At 42.8% G+C, this 20,845-nt stretch overlaps 1 protein-coding gene across 1 annotated transcript in view; it reads right to left on the reverse strand.

Annotated features, from left to right (window-relative positions):
• Nucleotides 1-641: 641 nt before the first annotated feature.
• LOC105017175 (guanine nucleotide-binding protein G(i) subunit alpha-2-like) overlaps nt 642-20,845 on the reverse strand; it is a 71,560-nt gene continuing 51,356 nt past the window's right edge. The window contains exons 2-9 of the mRNA XM_010881569.4: nt 18,410-18,452; nt 17,160-17,301; nt 14,566-14,726; nt 5,829-5,957; nt 2,370-2,499; nt 2,071-2,224; nt 1,595-1,804; nt 642-1,497 (exon numbers count right to left, since the gene is read on the reverse strand). Of these exons, the coding sequence (XP_010879871.1) occupies nt 1,614-1,804; nt 2,071-2,224; nt 2,370-2,499; nt 5,829-5,957; nt 14,566-14,726; nt 17,160-17,301; nt 18,410-18,452 (950 nt within the window). The 3' untranslated portion in view covers nt 642-1,497; nt 1,595-1,613. The remainder of the gene's footprint in view (nt 1,498-1,594; nt 1,805-2,070; nt 2,225-2,369; nt 2,500-5,828; nt 5,958-14,565; nt 14,727-17,159; nt 17,302-18,409; nt 18,453-20,845) is intronic.

The following is a 20,845-nucleotide window of genomic DNA, read 5'->3' on the forward strand; positions in this document are numbered from 1 at the left end:
GTGCTCATAACCCACCTTAAAAAAAATACTGACATTAAGACAGATTCACTTCTGGAAATAATCATATTAACCAGCAGCTTTCTCAGTCCTTAACTGTGAGAAGTCAATCTTAAACATGTTTTGTTAGTTTCAAGGCCAAGTTACCTGTTCAACTCGACCACTGGTGAAAGGCAATGGTTGTAGGGGGATCTTCCCTGAACCGGCATCTGTAATAGCCTGCAGTGATCTGTGGGCTTTATAGACCATGTGATCCATGTGTGCAATCAGGCATTTCATCATAACTACTTCAATTAGATTGATGTGACGTTTGTGCAAGTAGTAAAACGGTAACCCATTATTTGGACAGTCTGTAGAGCATTTACCCAGTAGACATCTATCAGTAACATTTTACTGTGTGACATTTTAAGTGTGACATAATATTTCAAAAGATATCGCATTAAATAAATAGTACTGCTTGAGCCACCATTGGAGGCTGTTCATGTTTGGAACTTCACCTAACAGAACTCAGTGGGTTTAGCTACTGGACTGCTTTTTCCCCTAATATGGGATAATTGTTTTTAATTTTATTAAATAAATAGGTTGTTTTGAAGAATACAACTGCATGTTGTGTTTCGTTAATGTATAGAAAAACACAAGTTAGGTCAAGTGATCTCTACTTTTATTTAAATTAAATCATCATAAAGGACCATTTTCATATATTTACCAAAAACACTAACATTTGTCTCAATTAGATTGTGTCTTATTAATCACTATTTCTCCATAAGATGGTTTGACAGAAACAAAAGAACAATGTAGGCATACAGTAGCTGAAACAAAGCTTAATCTAGGAATGGGTTGTAAACTGAAGTCAAGGCACAATACTACTGCAAAAGACATGGAATTGGTACTTAAAAAAATGAACAGAATGTTAGGTACATATGTTGCCATTTTCCCTGTTTGTGAAGCTTTTTTTTGTTTTACATTTTTTATATTTAGATTTTGCAAAAGGAATGTTAATAATCTGTGCAGATTACAGAGCTACTATATTCAACATATTGACTCATGCAGGAACAAGATGTGGTTTGGCTATGAATAATGAACGGATGTAAACATGATAAAAACACTTTTCCAATTCATATTCTATATTCATGCCAATGCTTCCTTAAAAAAATAAGCTTTATGGGATTAAAAGTGTAATAGAATTTGCACATCAGAACATAAAATGAATGCATTTATATAAAAACATTTTCATGGCCTCCGCTAATAATTGAAAATAAACGAAGAAAAAACAACAACAATAATAAAATACAATACTAAATATCTGATTTTGTGGTCATAGCCCAAAAGAGTTAACAATAAGAGAAACTGGATCAGAAAATTTTGAAATTCTGCAAGGCTCTCAGAGTTCTCGTTCTTAGTCTCTTAGGTGTCTTTATAAAAAAGCAGATCGAAGCAGAAATCGTGGTTTGCCAGTGCAGTCATAGCCATACTTCCGGTCATCAAAGCTGTTCAAGTAATCTGAGGGAACACATTTATAGCACGTTAAGTCATTGGTTTCTGTACATTTAGGAACACATTTCCATGGGTGCTCTGTTCTACACGTGTAGACGCTCACCTTGAGTCATCCTCAAGCACTAGAACAGACCACAGTCCTTCAGGTTGTTCTTGATGATGACATCGGTGACAGCATCGAAGACAAACTGCACATTCTTGGTGTCGGTGGCTTGGGTGAAGTGGCTATAGATCTCCTTGGTGTCCTTCTTCTTGTTCAGGTCCTCAAACTTGGTCTGGATGTAGGCCTGAGCCTCCTCAAATTTGTTGGGACCTGGACGGAGCAAAGGAGGTTAAAAGACAAGTGTTGTGCCCCCATAATTGGAATGATTGCGCTAGTGAGTCATGCATTACGAGGAAGAATACTGCTATCAGACGGAGAAGTTGATTATGACATAACCAGGTAAGCGAGTGTACTGTCATGACATGTTGACCAGCCTGACTTCCAGGTGGGAAGAGTAGTGTGGAAATTGCAAGAAACAAATGGGCCAAAAAACTACATTTCCTACCCAGTCTGAGAAAAGAATGTCAAGATCTTACCAGTGTACTCTGGGAAGCAGATGGTCAGGGGGCTGTGGGTGATCTTCTCCTCAAACAGATCCTTCTTGTTGAGGAACAGGATGATGGACGTTTCTGTGAACCACTTGTTGTTGCAAATTGAGTCAAACAGCTTCATGCTCTCATGCATTCGGTTCTGTGGAGAGACAAGGGGGGGGGGATTTAGAGAACATTCTTGAATTCCAGCACTCATAAAATCAAGCCATTTCAATTAAAACCAGAAACATTAAAATGCTGCGAGATCCAGTTTGTCATTCATAGGACGTCTTCCAACTCCTCACCATCTCCTCATCCTCAGCCAGGACCAGATCATAGGCACTCATGGCCACGCAGAAGATGATGGCTGTGACACCCTCAAAGCAGTGGATCCACTTCTTCCTCTCAGAACGCTGGCCGCCGACGTCAAACATCCTATAAGGACACAAGCAACCAGAGGTCACCCTTTAAGTACGGACCAGGGGTGTGGTACTTGACGCTGTAGGAATTAAAAGGTGTAAACAGCATGGTGGCCGCCTCCTCCTAGACAATCACAGGTTTATCGGAGCATCCTCAGTGTTGCTGACATTTACAGTATCTTGTCTGCTGGTATGTGGAGACACGAGGGGATATTTCGCCCATTCTTGTCCTCTGTATTCATTTCCATAATTACAGCAGAAAGAGTGAAGCCCTGTGATGATGTGACATTCCTGGAGGAGCTCCCAGTCTACATTACCCAAGGCTGGGCCTGGAGAAGAGGCGTGTATTCAGAGCGAATAGCCCCTGGCATTGGGGACCTCTCTCTTCTCACCCCATGTGCACTGAATTAGCATGCCAACAATCTCACCCCCGTCTCACTCCCTCCCCCCGTGTCTCTCCCACACACCCACCCACTCTCTCTCTCTTTTTGTTGTTTTGTTGTATTTACACTGGGGAAGTGCCTCTGTAAACAGACCATGTCATTTTCCCTGGCATTTTAGTGGCATTTTGTTATAGTGTCATTGCCATGGTTACAGTAAAGCCCAGGACAGGGCCCCCTTGGCAGCGATGCCCACCTGAGTCGCTATTAATTACCACATCAAAAGGGCTGGATTAAAGACATGTTAAAGAAGAAGTACAGAGGCATAGAGGTATTCTGTGTGGCCATCTGATACTAGGCAGACTGCCAGCCCAACTACAAATTCAGCTGATACTTGGAAAGTTCCTTTTTATAAACTCAGCTTTTATTTGGGAAGTTTCTGTGTTATAGACTCAGCTGATATTTGCAAAGTTCCTTTTGATAAACTCAGCTGATATTTGGGAAGTTACTGTGTTATAGACACAGCTGATATTTGGGAAGTTCCTTTTTATAAACACATCTTTTATTTGGGAAGTTCCTGTGTTATAGACTCAGCTGATATTTGGGAAGATCCTGTGTTGCTGCTGTGCTGTGTTGGTCCACAGTGTAAAAACAGCTCATTAGTGCAGGGCTGAAATAACTAGCGCTTTCTTCAACAGGGCTGTCATCAGCCTTAATATCATTCACTTCAACCTGATTCAAGGTCTAGCTAAACACTTAACACTGCTGTGGGGCCAGAAGTGAAAATATATTTTACACACAGGTTTGTGCATGTGCACACACCCTTTTGATTTCCAGTGCTTTGAAGAAGAAAACATATTATATATATATACATACATACATACACAGAATTGTATCCTGACTAGATTTGGAGGCTTCTATTCCATTAGATATATAAAAGGTGCTGGTCAAATTAGATTGAATTCCAGCATTCAAATGAACATGATTTCCGAAGCCACGGAAATCCCACCAGTCCATCAAAAAATTCTCAAACAACCTCCATCAGACAAATTGCAAGACCCAAAACTGGTCAGCCAGCAACATTGTTTATTTTTAAAGCAACAACCAGAATGAGCCCTTGAAAAAGAGAATATCCCTAGTTTCAGTCCTAAAAGGCAAAGCAGAAAGAAGAAATCAAGTGATTTCTGTGTTTTTGAGCGTGGGCAAGAGAAGCGATGTGATGAATGGGATGTGATTGGAAAGTTTCAACATATTTAACTTAATCTATCAACACTTGTCGTATAAAACTTTTTAAAATGGTTTTCCATTCAAACAATAAGACAAATTCTGAAACATCTTTCATTTGGTCCACAGCGTAAGTGTATCTGCAAGTAGGTAATTATGTTCTATCACTACAGTAGGCTAACACATGCAACACCCAATTTATCACTGAAAAGACACCTTCCCCTTCACACAAATGACTGCAACCAACAGTTTCCTTTAGTTACTGATCAGTACCTCACATAGCTGAGGAGTCATTTTGTCCCACTCTTCCACACAGATCTGTGCTTTAGCTCAGCAACATGTGTTTGTTTTTTTTGTTGCATGAAGTGCTAATTTTTGGACCGGCAATATATCAATAAAGTTTAGATCAGTCCATTTTCAACCATTCAGATGTGGACATGGATATTTGCTTTGAACAACTGCCTTTCTGCATTATGACCCAGGTGCACTTCAGATTCAGCCCACGGGCAGATTGCGGGACATTCTAATCTAGAATTCTCTGATACAGATTCAAACAGATGGCTCCTTCAGTGACGGCAAGTGTTCCAGGTCCTGAGGGAGCAGAACACCCACCAATCACCAGACTACCAGCACAATGCTTGACCTTTGACTTGGTGTCAATACAGACAACACCCATTTAATTCAAAAAGTGAACTCAAGTTTCCCAGAACTCATTTGGAAGCAAATGTCAAGAATTGGCAAGAGTCTTGGAAGAATGTACTATTAACAGTCAAAGGTGAAGCTTTTTGGATGATCTGAGTCCAGTTATTTTTTGGTAAAAACCAAACAATGCATTCCATGGTGTTGGCCCCAGTCACAGTAGTGTGATCATCAAAAAATTCTGTAAAATAAAATTATCCTATTAACACAATGTACAATGTTTTCTGACTCTTTGTTACCACATTGTCAGTTCAAGATTATACTACTGGATGTTCTTTTTGTATTTAGACCTATACCTGCACACATTTCTGTTATCCTCTGTGAGTACCATTTCACTAAATGTTCTTACCATTTCTTCCAAGCAATTTCTTCCAAGCAAGTTGATTTCTCCATTTGCTTACTGGCTTACTGTATACCTAACAGTATTTAGGTATAACACCATTACTGGTGCAGTACATATTTTGCAGTATTTAGTATAAGTCTGCGAATTGAGATGCAACCCTAGTCAATGTCAACAAGCTCAAAATCCAATGGAAATAAGTAGGCAATGCTACAAAGGTGGCAATGTTTTATAGCGTTAAACCAGTTTAAAAGCAGTCTCAGAGATTAACACCTAAAGGAAGTGTTTGGTTGCTGTTACTGCAGCGAAAGGGGTCAAAACCATTTATTGAGTGTAAAAGGACAATCACTTCTTCAAGGGGGCAGTGGGTGTAATTCACTTTGTTAATTAAATAAATTAAGCATACAAACATTTTATTTGTTAACAAGGGTTCCCCTTGATAATGGAGTTTGGTAAGGGTTCTAAAAGCATGAAGAAAAACATGTAAAAAGAGAGAACATCTGAGAGGGGACAAAGCCTTTTTAACGCCAGGGTACATTCTAGGCTGCCACGGTCGGTGTGGCTTCCAGTCTGAACCACACCCTGGGGACTCACCCTTTCCTGTCTGTTCACTGGCATAACTCAATGAAACACTACTAAAACTACTGGCAAACTGGCACAGGATGTGGGGCACAGGCACGGGAAAACCACCGGTCCACTCACTTGAAGTGCAGGTCTTTGAAGGTGAAGTGAGTCTCCACGATGCCTGTGGTCTTGACTCTGGTCCGAAGGACATCCTGCTGGGTAGGGATGTAGTCTGCTTTGGCTATCCTCTCCAGGTCATTCAGGTAGCTGACAGGGACCACACACACACACACACACACACACACACACGTCAAAAACAAGATGAGCAAGTCTCTACAGTCACCGGGTTTAAGGGAAACCATTCTTCAACACGTGACTTTCTACACTGTTAACAGTATTGCTGCAATCTGTTTATATTACGCACATCCGTATAAAGTAAGTCACTCAAAAACTACCCAACTCCCACGCATTGGTTAAGAGTTGTCTTTGTGCCTGCCTGAAGCACTCTCTCTACGGAGGATATGACACCCGTCATCTGCCAGGAGACGCCGACGGACTGACGCAACTTATCGACACGCGCGAGCACACAGGCATGCACATTAGCATCAGATCCCTGGGAAATCATCTCAGGCAGCTGAGACATACACTCACCTAAAGGATTATTAGGAACACCTGTTCAATTTCTCATTAATGCAATTATCTAATCAACCAATCACATGGCAGTTGCTTCAATGCATTTAGGGGTGTGGTCCTGGTCAAGACAATCTCCTGAACTCCAAACTGAATGTCAAAATGGGAAAGAAAGGTGATTTAAGCAATTTTGAGCGTGGCATGGTTGTTGGTGCCAGACGGGCCGGTCTGAGTATTTCACAATCTGCTCAGTTACTGGGATTTTCACGCACAACCATTTCTAGGGTTTACAAAGAATGGTGTGAAAAGGGAAAAACATCCAGTATGCGGCAGTCCTGTGAGCGAAAATGCCTTGTTGATGCTAGAGGTCAGAGGAGAATGGGCCGACTGATTCAAGCTGATAGAAGAGCAACTTTAACTGAAATAACCACTCGTTACAACCGAGGTATGCAGCAAAGCATTTGTGAAGCCACAACACGCACAACCTTGAGGCGGATGGGCTACAACAGCAGAAGACCCCACCGGGTACCACTCATCTCCACTAAAAAAATGGAAAAAGAGGCTACAATTTGCACGAGCTCACCAAAATTGGACAGTTGAAGACTGGAAGAATGTTGCCTGGTCTGATGAGTCTCGATTTCTGTTGAGACATTCAGATGGTAGAGTCAGAATTTGGCGTAAACAGAATGAGAACATGGATCCATCATGCCTTGTTACCACTCTGCAGGCTGGTGGTGGTGGTGTAATGGTGTGGGGGATGTTTTCTTGGCACACTTAGTGCCAACTGGGCATCGTTTAAATGCCATGGCCTACCTGTGCATTGTTTCTGACCATGTCCATCCCTTTATGACCACCATGTACCCATCCTCTGATGGCTACTTCCAGCAGGATAATGCACCATGTCACAAAGCTCAAATCATTTCAAATTGGTTTCTTGAACATGACAATGAGTTCACTGTACTGAAATGCCCCCTTAGTCACCAGATCTCAACCCAATAGAGCATCTTTGGTAATATGGTGGAACGGGAGCTTCGTGCCCTGGATGTGCATCCCACAAATCTCCATCAACTGCAAGATGCTATCCTATCAATATGGGCAAACATTTCTAAAGAATGCTTTCAGCACCTTGTTGAATCAATGCCACGTAGAATTAAGGCAATTCTGAAGGCGAAAGGGGGTCAAACACAGTATTAGTATGGTGTTCCTAATTATCCTTTAGGTGAGTGTACAACGGTATTGTTGGCGGCGCCACGGCTGACGGCCAGGGAGAAACAGGGCAGCAGTAGTAAAGCATTAGTGTCAGACTCCTCTCCTTTCATCTCAAACTGATGGCCAGGAGGCAAGTTAATGATTTTAATTTAAGGCACTCAGTCTTGTTTGGCAGCGGCTTTCTGTTCATGCTCATAGCAGCAGCTGGCCGAAAGCCTTCTAAGGATGATTGGTCGACTTCATATTTTAAATGAAATCAATGGATCAACATATTCATTACGGTTATCCTGCTCACTGTTCTTCAGCACTTCAAACAGCCACAGCCAATAAAGAAAATCAACTGACCAGTAAAAGACTAGAGTTAGAAGGCAGAGAGCAAAATTAAGTAGATGCAAGCTGCAAAGTGGGTCAATTTAGGCAAAGACTAAGCGTTGATGAGCCCTATCACAGCAATACATCAATTCTCCATCGTTTAAGTCTCCTGACTCCCATGCAGTCAGAGAAACAGGCTATAGGCAACAAACTGTGGTAAAAGACTGGCAACAGACTGTGGCGAAAGACTGTGGCGAAAGACTGGAATGCAACAGAGTTCCAAAATAAGAGCAATGATGAACTGAGTAAGATTTGCGTTGTGATCTGAATAATGAAATGTTTACAGGACTGCCCTGAGAGTTCCAGATCAAGGCTGGCTCAGACCAAACACTTGCATCAGCACATAAAAGGATTGTGGTTTTATTATCATTGTATTATAACAATAAATGTCTACTGTTCTCCATGTCATATTTGAGGTTTTGTGTGGAAAACAGAAAGAGTAGCTGTTGCTTTTGGCAGTAGTTAATGGGGATCCTATTAAAATCCAAATGTAAACTCATTTGACCAGAATGACAATTCACCACCCTCACATTCACAGGTTCTCTCTGTGTTTGTACTGCACAAGGTAACATCTAAAGTGGATATAAAAAGTCTACATACCCCTGACATTTTCACTTAGGGGTGTACTCACTTTTGTTGCCAGCGGTTTAGACATTAACGGCTGTGTGTTGAGTCATTTTGAGGGGACAGCAAATGCACACTGTTATACTTTACATTGTAGTAAAGTGTCATTTCTTAAGTGTTGCAAACTTTCATGAGATACTGTACCTTTTGGAATCAGGGCCAAAAAGTTCAACCTTGTTTTCATCAGACCATAACACATTTTCCCACTTGCTTTTGGGGGACTTGATGTTTGTTTTTGCAAACTTCAGCTGGGCTTGGATGTTTTTCTTTGTAAGAAAAGGCTGTCTTGCCACCCTACCCCATTCATATGAAGAATATGGGAGATTGTTGTCACATGTAGCACACAGCCAGTACTTCCTTCAGTTCCTTTAATGTTGCTGTAGGCCTCTTGGAAGCCTCCCTGACCAGTTTTCGTCTTGTCTTTTCAACAATTTTGGAGGGACGTCAAGTTCTTGGCAATGACTCTGTTGTGCCATATTTTCTCCACTTGATGATGACTGTCTTCACTGTGTTCCATGGTATATCTAATACTTTGGAAATTATTTTGTACCCTTTACCTGACTGATATCTTTCAACAATGAGATCCCTCTGATGCTTTGGAAGCTCTCTGCGGACCATGGCTTTTGCTCTGAGATGCAACTAAGAAAATGTCATGGCAGCTGAACTTTATTTGTGATTAATCAGAGCCACTTTAAATGATGGCAGGTGTGTAATGACTTCTATTTAACATGAGTTTGAATGTGACTGGTTAATTCTGAATACAGCCACATCCCCAGTAATAAGGGATGTGCACACTTATGCAACCAGGTTATTGTAAGGTTTTTATATTTCATTGTTTTCCCCTCGAAGATTTCAGTTTGTTTTTCAATTGAATTGTTCACATTATAGGTCACATTAAAAGTGGAAAAAGTTCTGACATGATTTATCTTTGTCACATTCATTTACATCACAAAAACCTGGCATTTTAACAGGGGTGTGTAGACTTTTTATATCCACTGTACACATATACCTGTAGATTCTTCCATAAACAGTCCTGGGAGGGGATGTACATAAACATCACAGCACAGTGGACCACAGCATAGAATGTTTGCATTCACTTTAATCATGCTTAAGCCAGGTCCGTGCCTATACTCAAGTGAGCCACACCCCCCCCCACACACACACACACACACACCCACACACCTTTCTCCATCACAAACCAAGTCTGCAAAATACTAATCCCACAGTTAAAGGATTAGGCCTACTTTCTTGGGGAAAACACATTGCTTGATTTCATTTTGATTAATCCAAAGTTTAATTTAATCCTACTTTCTCTTACTGCTCCTCACTCTACCAAGAGTTCAATATTTTTGGGGTTATTAGCACTATGCTTTGATTCTTTGGCTCAGGGATTTAATCATTTGGAGAGCAGGCAAGCAGCAGTAGTGGCCCCGCGGCGGCCCCTGACACTCAGAGCCCCGCGGCGGCCGCTGACACTCAGAGCCCCGCGGCGGCCGCTGACACTCAGAGCCCCGCGGCGGCCGCTGACACTCAGAGCCCCGCGGCGGCCGCTGACACTCAGAGCCCCGCGGCGGCCGCTGACACTCAGAGCCCCGCGGCGGCCGCTGACACTCAGAGCCCCGCGGCGGCCGCTGACACTCAGAGCCCCGCGGCGGCCCCTGACACTCAGAGCCCCGCGGCGGCCCCTGACACTCAGAGCCCCGCGGCGGCCCCTGACACTCAGAGCCCCGCGGCGGCCCCTGACACTCAGAGCCCCGCGGCGGCCCCTGACACTCAGAGCCCCGCGGCGGCCCCTGACACTCAGAGCCCCGCGGCGGCCCCTGACACTCAGAGCCCCGCGGCGGCCCCTGACACTCAGAGCCCCGCGGCGGCCCCTGACACTCAGAGCCCCGCGGCGGCCCCTGACACTCAGAGCCCCGCGGCGGCCCCTGACACTTCCCTCCACACCCACCAAGGCAGCTAAAGCAGTAATAACAGCAGGGAAAGAGAGAGGATTATGATATTATGGTTAGACTTGGTAATACAAATGGCCGTGAAAGAAACGCTATCCTGTAATGAGTTATAGAACCCATTTCCAATCTGGCCAATAGGAGGTGTGTAATGGACGGCCATGATAAACAAACACAGCAGCAGCTGGAAATACATGTCCAAGTGGTATTCCAGTTCAATCAGGTGTGGTACCATCACTGAGTTTCTTCTACATTTCCATATAAGGTGATTGATAGAGACTGTGATAGAGGCTTTGTGATAGCATTGAGGAGAAAGAGCTGCACAGTATCACTAATTGGTTCATCATTCAGTCACCTCAGCACCACATACCACAGATAGAGCAAGACATTGACTCAGTTCAATGCCTCAGAGTTATCGAGTGGCTCTGGGAGGAGGGCAGACTGCGAGCAAATAGGCCAGCTGTGTTGTGTTCACACATTAGAATTATTATTAGATTTGATTCCACTTGATTTTCATTGAACAGTAGGAGTACAGTACAACGAAATGCAGTTAGAATCTAACCAGCAACACAAATAGAAGAGGGCAGGAAATGTACAAGTATTGAGTATATTTATGTGCAAGTGGGAAATGAATAGTTGCCCGATGAGGCAAATCCAGTTGTGCGACCTGTAGTACTGCAGACCTGTAGGTGTAACCCCTATCTAATGGCTGCAGTCGGGAAAGGCATGGCATGTGCCAACCACAGACCAACACCAAATCCTGGAAACCCCGGAGACTCCGTCATTACAGTCCGGATGGCTGCTTCATGGGAGGAAAGAGAGAGGAAAAGTGGGAGGAGGGCAAGAGGCAGTGAACGCATGGGTGAGCAGTCACTGTGAAACCACGGCTCTCCGCCCTGATTTCACATCTCTCGCGGCTACTCGGGGGTGTTCCTGTGCCATTTCCACACACAGCAAGACAGCTCTACTAGTCGTGCCTCAGCAGGCTCTACCAACAGACCATGGACACAGGACTATACAGAGCTTAGTTAAGTTTGTGTTAACACAAGTAAAAGTAAATCCACCTGCAGTCTGTCTGGTTTGACAACACGGCACTGTACAAGGACACAGAGAACCAACATGTTTTGGTACAATCTATAGAGGCTAAGAGGATTATACAAAACAATACAGAAATATTTTTCACATCAGATAAACTGTCCAGTATTCCTGAATTTCTATGAAATAAAATATCTTTCCATGGGCAAAATAGTTCTGAATTCCAAAAATGGTGAGTATCCCTTTTACACTAGTACTTGTACAGAGGCTGAAAAAGGGCAGATTTGGGTACTGAAAAAGTTCTACATTTACGCAGCACACCGACATGTTATGATCGCAGAGATGTGTTGTGGGTGACAAAAAGTTACCCACATCCCTCCTGCTAGTTGGGTAACTACTGCAAATGTTCTTGTGTGTTCATGAAGTGCTGTAAATAAACAGGACTCAAATAATTTAGAGAATAATAATTTTGAGAATAATAATTCCAATGTCATGTAATTCAGAGAAGCCAAACATCGATGAATCCAATGTGCACTATGTTAAGTAATTTCATAGGGTCAAAGCTCGTGATGGCTTCTATATGGGCACTTAAAAGATTTAATGATGTCATATCCTGGATCGTTCTGAACACAATAAGCCTATTTTGGTCTGTTGTTGGAGAACAATAGACAACTGCTCTCATTCCTCATATCATTTATATTTGTTATTTAGTAGTTTCCCCAAACAAGAGCAACTTATAGTAAGTGCATACATCTTAAGGTTGGAGAAAGTAGCTTTCAGCAAATTCAATAAAATACAAAAAAGTGCAATGTTAATGCAGGGAAAGTTTCTCTTGTGCCAACTAACGGTGTGTTTCTCAAAATCGCCCTATTAAAGCATTACAGATGTGATCTGACAGCTTAGATAAGATGTTGGAAAGCTCTAAACGATGCCAACCTGAACAAGTAACTGTGTGAAAGAGGGGATGCAGGTTTGTGTTTCAAACAAAGAAACTTCAAATGAGGCACAGCCAGAATAGCTTAAAACAGCACTTCACAATTTTCTTAATTTTACCCAGTTTTTTTCTCTCCACCCAATTTTGTGAAGTACAATTCATATTCATTGGCAGTGTACATTCCAATCTCATCCAGAGCGACTTAATAATAACATGTGAAAAACTTCACAGTGGCCTCCAAGGGAAAAACCCTTGCTGGCATTGCAAAAACCAAGCCCAACCAACCGACATACACAGCCATTACAGGACATTCACTGTTTAAGCCGTGTGTTATTTTCCTGCTGAAATATGATAACCTTTACCAGCATCCAGTGTAAAACAATAACTCCTCATTCTTTGCAGTAGATGGCTGATATGCCAGTCTACCCTCAGGACAATGTCATAAACCTCCACCAACCTGTGAGGAAAAATACCTTTTCTTGAAACGTTGCATTTAAAAACACATTGTGGGGGGGATTTGTGCTGATTTCCAATTCAAAATTTGCCACAAATACAAGCAAAGGATGAGTTAATAACACTGTTTAGATGGGAGTTAAAATAATATTTTACTGGACAGTTACTTTAAGGCACGCTCTTCTCAGTAAACTAGTCTAAACAAGCATGAGTCATCCGTTTGAAAACAACATGCTGGTTCTTACGTTACTCCCATCAAAGTGGATTGATTCAATCTATTATCTCAGGAACTGGTCCTCTCATCACAAATTGATTCGGGGGAAATTAAGCATGGGAAAATTCCTGGAAGTTCAGAGCTGGACTAACCCCTATTTATAAAGCAATTGGTTTCTCAACGAAGTGATAACACGCAGCGCATGCTGCCTTGATCTCTTAATCCCTTTAAGATATTGATGGGAGACCAGAACCCGAGCCTGCAGATGTACCATTCTACCGTTCAGCTTCACCTTCTCCTAAACATCCCCTGATTGCTTTGCCCCCAGATTTAGGACGTAAATCACAGCCAAGGCCTTGCCCACCGCAAAGTAACCCTCGTATTTGCCTTAGCCTGCTAAAGAGTGTCTAAATGTCCAGAAAACAGGTGAAACTGCATATGTTTCAAAATTACACTGGCTTCCAAAGCTCCTGCTTAGGACCAGACAGTTTGTGAGAGTGTTGTAAAGTGCAAAAACAATGTGTATTAGAGTATGCTAGAAGAAAGGGCGTGGCGAAGATGAACAACATGCGTGTGTCCAGAATGCACTCTACCACACCAATTCATTTGTTCCTATTTATTATGTGAACTGTTAACCATTTCATACAAACTGCATTTTAATATAAATTCCAGTCCTTTCTAATGTACAATATTTGGTTAAGGTTATTTCTATTCATTAAATTGTCCTATATTATTACTGCTACTCCTACCGACACTGCTTCTCCCTAACACCACCTGTGTTTTATTCCACATGCAAGTTTGGTTAAATGTATTCATTGTCTGCGTGACGATATATAAATATGCTCATTGTGACATGTAGTATGTCTAATGGCCTCCACTGCCAGTCCTAACAGGGCTTGATTGCCAATACACCCTAATGACCAGTGGAGATTGTCATTAGTTCTTTACAGGAGACAGTGAACCTTACCAGGTCTGTTATCATATCCACTGAGATCAAAACCCATCCCACTTCCCATCCATAACCACCAATCCTCAGTTTGAAAGGGAGGAATGTCTTGCTCAGATAACCAGTGTCACTGAAATGATCTCCCTTTCTATCACTACCTGTAATGGTTTAATATAATTACTGTATTCATATGTACTATAGTTGGCAAACAATTAACTTTTTATACATTTGTGCAATCTCTGCAAGTTCTCCAGCTAATAATGACTGAATGCATCATAAAACGTGTCAAATCGGGTGAGACGAGTGTCCTCACATTAGATTGATGTGCAGAAATTTCAGTCTGACGGCATTAAGATTAACCACAAACAACAACTTCAATTTCATATAAAATCGGCGCCTGAATATTTTTGTGCAGACCCCTGCATGGGCTAAACACCCAGTAGTGAATGGGAGTAGAGAACACAGTGTCGGGCACAGGTGTGTGGCCTAAGTGAATGGAGGTCACTCACTAGGCAGCAGAGTCGTTGAGCTGGTACTCGCGGGCACGCGTGAAACAACCCTGCACTCCCCCATCAGCCCACAGCCGGCGCATGGCGTTGGACAGGTCATCTGGCAGGATACCCTGCTCCTCGGCAGCCCCCGACAGGGCAAACAGCTGGCGGGCATCGTCCTGGGGGGGTGGGGGGCAGAGAGGCGCATGGTGAAGGACAGACACAGGGTTAGGAGTTAGGCCAAGACCATACAAGACTTACCCAAAACTCCTGAATTAATCAACATTAATCAGCTCGGCAGTGGTCGAGCATGGTGACAAATCAGGTCTCACAAGATCAACGGAACTGGGAGACAGACGGCGTGAATTAGAAACAAAAGAACCATTGACCGCAGTAGTCTTCTCACAGACACCTATCCCCCCCCCCCCCCGCCATTCTCTGGAGACTGTCCTCACACTGACTCAGTGGCGTGCGCACTGACGTGTTTGTGTTGATGAGCTGGTGCGTTTGCGTCCTTGCCAGCCGTACAGGGGAATCATAATTCAGAGTAGCAGCCGAGGCCATTGTGACCCTGTGGAAGAGTCCATGACAGCAGGATGACTCAGGAGTAATTGTGCCAGTGGACAGCTGGGTCGGAGCTAGGACATAGAATGTGGTGAGGAGCTTTCTGCCTAGCACGAGATGGGCCGAACCCACAGCTCCCATTGGGGCTCGGCGCAACGCCCACGCAACACTGTGGACCCTCCTTTGGCGGCTCAAAAGCTTTCTAGGGGAAACTCCTGAAGCAGCATTGACTGGGCGGAGGCGTGTGGGCCTGACTTCCACACCGTTGGCTAATCTGTGCCTGAGCACCTTCTACCTCAGTGTAGGCCAACCCAATCCAGCCCAGCTCTCTCCCAGGCCACAGGTTGGTTAATGACTGACAAAACGAGGACTGAAAACAACTCCTCAAACCAGGAGATCAAGGCCTCTCCAAAGTGGGCAACAGTGATAACATTTGGTTTATGGGGACTGATTAAACAACCGTCTTTATTGGAACGGATATTGCCGTGGACTAACAGCACTGAGGGCAAATAATGCAGTGAATAACATTGGCCTTGTGTTTAGTCAGTGTTTGTAAAGACAGAAACTAAAATGCAGTCACTATTGACAATTCATGTCATGCTTTGTTTAACATGTTAAGTAGTGTGGCCTACAATTAGCATCCATAAACAGCCACACATACTTTCCCTCCTCAAGGAAAGAACATAATATCTGCTAAATAACTTGAGGTTCAATATATACATACCCAGGCAACAGCTGTTGGGGCCTTGATCAGGTTAGCTAATATAGACAGAGGCAGGTTTAAAAAAGAGGAATGTGATCAGTGAATGAGTTTATTGGCACGGCCCTCTCACCAGTATTAGCTGTCACTAATGACAATATTATGTATGGCTCAACAAACATTTGTGTAAGACTGCACAAACAAGATGACTTGACTCCCTAATTTGTTCTCACAGAAGGAACTTCTGAAATCTCTCTTCAGATGATTACTTGTCCCTGAGGCAGTCATGATAAGTCTTTCTGATGTGTTAAATGTGCTATTTTCTTAGGTTAATCCGGCAGCTGTGTTTATGGGTACAGAGGAGAGACATGCATTTAAAATTGCAAATTAATTGCATACACTGTCAGGCCTGCAAAGATTTGAATCAGGATTTGGTCCTGCAGAGAAAGAGCAAGCACCAACACATGCGCCAGTAGGAGAACACGACCCTCTCCATAGAAAGATAGTGAGAACACAACAGACCTTTTAGGAACTGAATGAGTCTCATCTCTGAGCCATCTTCTACTAGTATTCCAAAGCCTTTGTTTGGTCGTAACACTAATAAACCAACATTCTGTCTCAGTCACACAACCTATTATATAACCACACCAGGCATCATTCGTTAACATGTTATTTGCTCTTCCCTCCAGAGGCAGCCATTATTTTCAACTGTGATAATTTGTAGAATCCTTGCTGTCTGTCCATCTGACCTCAGAAACAATGTTTTTCTTTTAAAATGCAATCTTGCCACTGTACAGAGAATTCTGTGCACATATGACATCAACACATGCAATTGGTGAAATAATTCCATCATATTTTTATCAAGGTCACACATGAAGCTACCTATCTAATTAGCAAATTTAGAAGGAAATTTCAACTGAAAGAAACTATGATTTTTGTTTTAACTAAACATTTACTACCATTCCAGCTAAAGAGTTTCTTGCTTCAGTTGGCTACATTCACTTGGCAACCCTACAGATAACATTTTCATTAGCAGCCAATATTTTGTAGAGCACAGCAGGCATCAAATCATATGCTAATTAAGGTAAAGTGAGGGTTTTGTATTTGGACGTTGATGACATTATTCTTAACCCTGTTTAACATTTTTGTACATGTTTCTGCGGCCATGCTCTGGAATAAGATCATCTAGCCTTCCTAAGCCCATTGGCTACTGGCTATACTACTCAAAACTAAAATGTTATCCCATAGCACACCAGGAACAAAAAATACTAGAGCCAGATCATTTCTGACATTGGTTCCAGGGGGCTAAGAGAACAGTGGCAGATGAGTTCAGAGGTGTGCGTCTTACCGCTCGAGCGGGGTCTTCGTAGTCAATCTTCAGGTTAGCCATGGCTTTGATGATGGCCATGATGGACTGGATAGTGTTGCTGTAGACCACAGCCCTGTACTGCTTACACTCCTCTTCTGAGTAGCCAGCCTCATGGATGATCCTGACAGACAAAGTGTCATTTAAACATGCATCAGACAAAGAGACAATATTGTCAGTCTTATCTTTGCTGGCTAGTGTCATCAGAAGGGTGCCAGAGAGACTTTGCAGAAAATGGTGTTCATTTGGTAAGACTGACTTTAGAGTTCTTGTAAAAAGGTGAAGTTTCACCCAGCTAGAAGAGGACACAGAGGATTGACTGTGTTTGGCAGGATGTTGAGAAGCAATGGCCTCATTACATTGTATACATTAACATACTGCATGTAGGAAAGTGTTGAGCTTTGTATTACTATTATATTTGAATAATCTAATGATATACTCAAAAATGTGGCCTTTAAACATTTGTTAGACAAATGTAGAAATGGGAAATGTTTTCTGGTGTCTGTGTTCACATTAACCCAGTTAGTTCACTTCTATGAACAAAAATCGTGTGTATATTAAAAACCCAAGCCTAGCCTATCAATATGTAAACTGTGTTCATTTATTTTTTTATCTCCTAGTTTTATCTCCTATATTAGTTCATAAAATTTGCTTCAAATTCAGCAAAATTCTGTAACAATTTGTACTGCAAAAAACACTTCCACAAAAAGCTCTTGAATAGTGTTTGAGGGGACATTTGTTGCTGTGATTAGGTTTACAGAAGCTTGCAGCAACAAGTGATGTATTTAGTGACCACGATTACAGGGTTTCTCAAACCACTACCCCTCACAGTTGTCAGTACAGTTTCAACCATGTTTCGGTCTAATTCAATTCTTCAAGAAGGTTAAAAAACAACAACATGGGAATTCATTGGAAATCTGGGAAACTAGCTTAGAAATGTACGGCACGATTTGAATTGAATTGGCCTATTGGCCGTTTTTATACCAGACTTTATAGGCATGACCTGCTTCCGGGGGGGAACAGAGATCGAACAGCCGTGTTGATGTTAGCCACTAAAGTATATACGTCTATGTTTTCTTAGTGTCTATGCATCTTATTTGTTTACTATTTGTCTTAGTTATTCCAACTACACAAGACTGTTATGCCTGTGTAGTCAATGACATCATAGCTCATGTGAAAGACTGAAACAGCAGCAAAACGAAACAATGAGACGGGCAGCCAGGTCCACTTACTTCATCTGCTTCACAATGGTACTCTTTCCCGACTCTCCAGCACCTGCAGAGAACAAAAACAGGCAAAAGACATAAATAAATCTCCTGTTGGTGAGGAAATGTAAACAGTCAGCCAGCGAAGCCGCCTCACATCTGGACCCTGAAGAAACCCACAACCTAACTCAACCTCCAAAATTACGATGGATATCTCCATCTCTTCCTTTCACCGAGTGGACCTCTTTTTAAATGCTTCCAATTGCTCCCTATCCAGTTACAGCCCAACAGTTAGCATCAGTACAGTATTATTACAGTGTTATTTCATAGCACTATTGGCCCTGCCTCTGAGGACCTCCAGCAGGGCACCACACATAAGGTTTTAGACACATCCAGTGTCTAAACTTCAGAGGGATGCTGTCGAGCTGGAGCCCCCCAACCCCACATCTGCTACGACAAGGCACTTTATTGTCATTAGTATTTAATGAAAATGTCTGAGTGCTCTCGCAAACAGAACACAGGGTCGTTCTTATCGGCTCTCCTGTTTATTTGTCGCAAGCCTGCTGGCGGGGGAGTTGTGCTCATCTGTCAGGGCAGTCCCTCTCTGTCCCAGTCCACTGGGGACATCTTCCTACTGGAGCTCATCTGCCAGGGCAGTCCCTCTCTGTCCCAGTCCACTGGGGACATCTTCCTACTGGAGCTCATCTGCCAGGGCAGTCCCTCTCTGTCCCAGTCCGCTGGGGACATCTTCCTACTGGAGCGCCACACTCACTCAGGAATCGGCACCAAACCAGGGAAGAGAGGGAGAGGAGATGCGTTTTACAGGCAGCTGTCAACCCACTGGGAGGGAGGGAGGGAGGGGGGGCTGTCCCTGCAGGAGAGCTGGTGTGTCTGCCCAGCTTCCACAGCACGTAGCCTTATGTCCCTTGTTTCATGTTCAGGCTCCACAGGAAAATCATGGGGGCAGTTCCCTCTCTTGTACTGTAACGCGAGGTAGCTGGCAGGAAGACAACAGTAGCATTGTATGTAACTAAGTCATTTGACAGCACTAAATGACCCACAGTCGACCACTAGGGTCACAGTCACTCTGACCCAACTTTACTCAATTTATCGGCAGCATGTCAAACCAAGCCTTAACCAACGGCAAAAGTATTCTAAAATAGGAGCCACTGACATTTAGCCTTCTATCACAGTGATGAGGACACAAAACAGTAGAAAACACCCAGACAAGGTCACTATACTCTGTTTAATACAGCCTTATAGACCCTTATCCTAACTGGCCAATCCCAGAGACACATCCTCGGCCCCGCCTCCAGGTCTAAAGAAGCCACTTTTTCAGCACCCAGCGGTTACAAAATTACCCAGCAACGACTCAAGTCATCTGCTCGAGGATGTGGTCTGAGTCACTGGGCTGAAATAAAGAATTATCTATATTATTTATATTCCCTACTAACCACAGAAGAAAGTGACAGAGTGAGGTGTTTGTTTTTATCTCTTCATGGGTGCGTAATGTGTAAACCTCTTAGATTTATATATCCATGGATTCATATCTTTCTATTTTCTCAGCGCATATTGGGGTTGAACAAATTGTCATAAACACAGAGATTTGCAAATGAGGGCTTCTGAGTGTGCTTATCTTTGTAATGTTGAATCACCCTGAAGTAGCATGAAAGCAAATATAGAGTTTGGAAAGAAATGACTATACCTACAGCTCTGGAAAGAAATTAAGAGACTGCTGCACCTTTTTCTTTCCTTTCCCAAAAAGTTGAAAAGGAGAGTTTAGAGGGACGAACCGAAGCGTTCAATTTTCAGTGGTCTCTTAATTTTAACCCTTTTGTTCCTCACTCAAAACATTCCATTTCAACTTTTTCGGAAAGGAAAGAAAAAGGTGCAGTGGTCTCTTAATTTCTTTCCAGAGCTGTATATGCAGATACATAAGCAAAGCAAGTATAGGCTCATTTAACAGATGATTACAATTATTTGATGCGGTAGCATGGAATCTTACAGACAGATTAACAAAATCCTTCTATAACACATTGTGTTTGTCATTCAGTTTCAACTAAAATGGAATGTTTCAGAATGCTATGGTACAAAGATGTAAAGGAATCCATGTATTGTCCAAGAAAATGATCACAGCCAATGGCCATTTTGTGTTTTTGGAAAAAATGAGTGAAGTACTCAACATTCTGGCAACCCTTTAACAGTGGGTTGTTCCAACTGATTGTATTCACTTTTGGACTCCACAACATTTGATCATCATATTCCAGTTGTTAGACGGAACATGATGGGTGGGGTAGCAAAACTGGTCAACATTCAGCCCATCTTGACAGTATTTATACAGTTACCTCGACAACAGAACAAATAGCAAACAATCAACATGCAGAAACCACAGTGACTGAGAAGGCCCTAGAAAGGCAGAAAAAGCTACTGGAGCAAAAACTTTCTGGGTCTCCTGAATGTTTC

This window comes from Esox lucius, chromosome 17 (assembly GCF_011004845.1).
Source record: "Esox lucius isolate fEsoLuc1 chromosome 17, fEsoLuc1.pri, whole genome shotgun sequence".
NCBI classification, from domain to species: domain Eukaryota; kingdom Metazoa; phylum Chordata; class Actinopteri; order Esociformes; family Esocidae; genus Esox; species Esox lucius.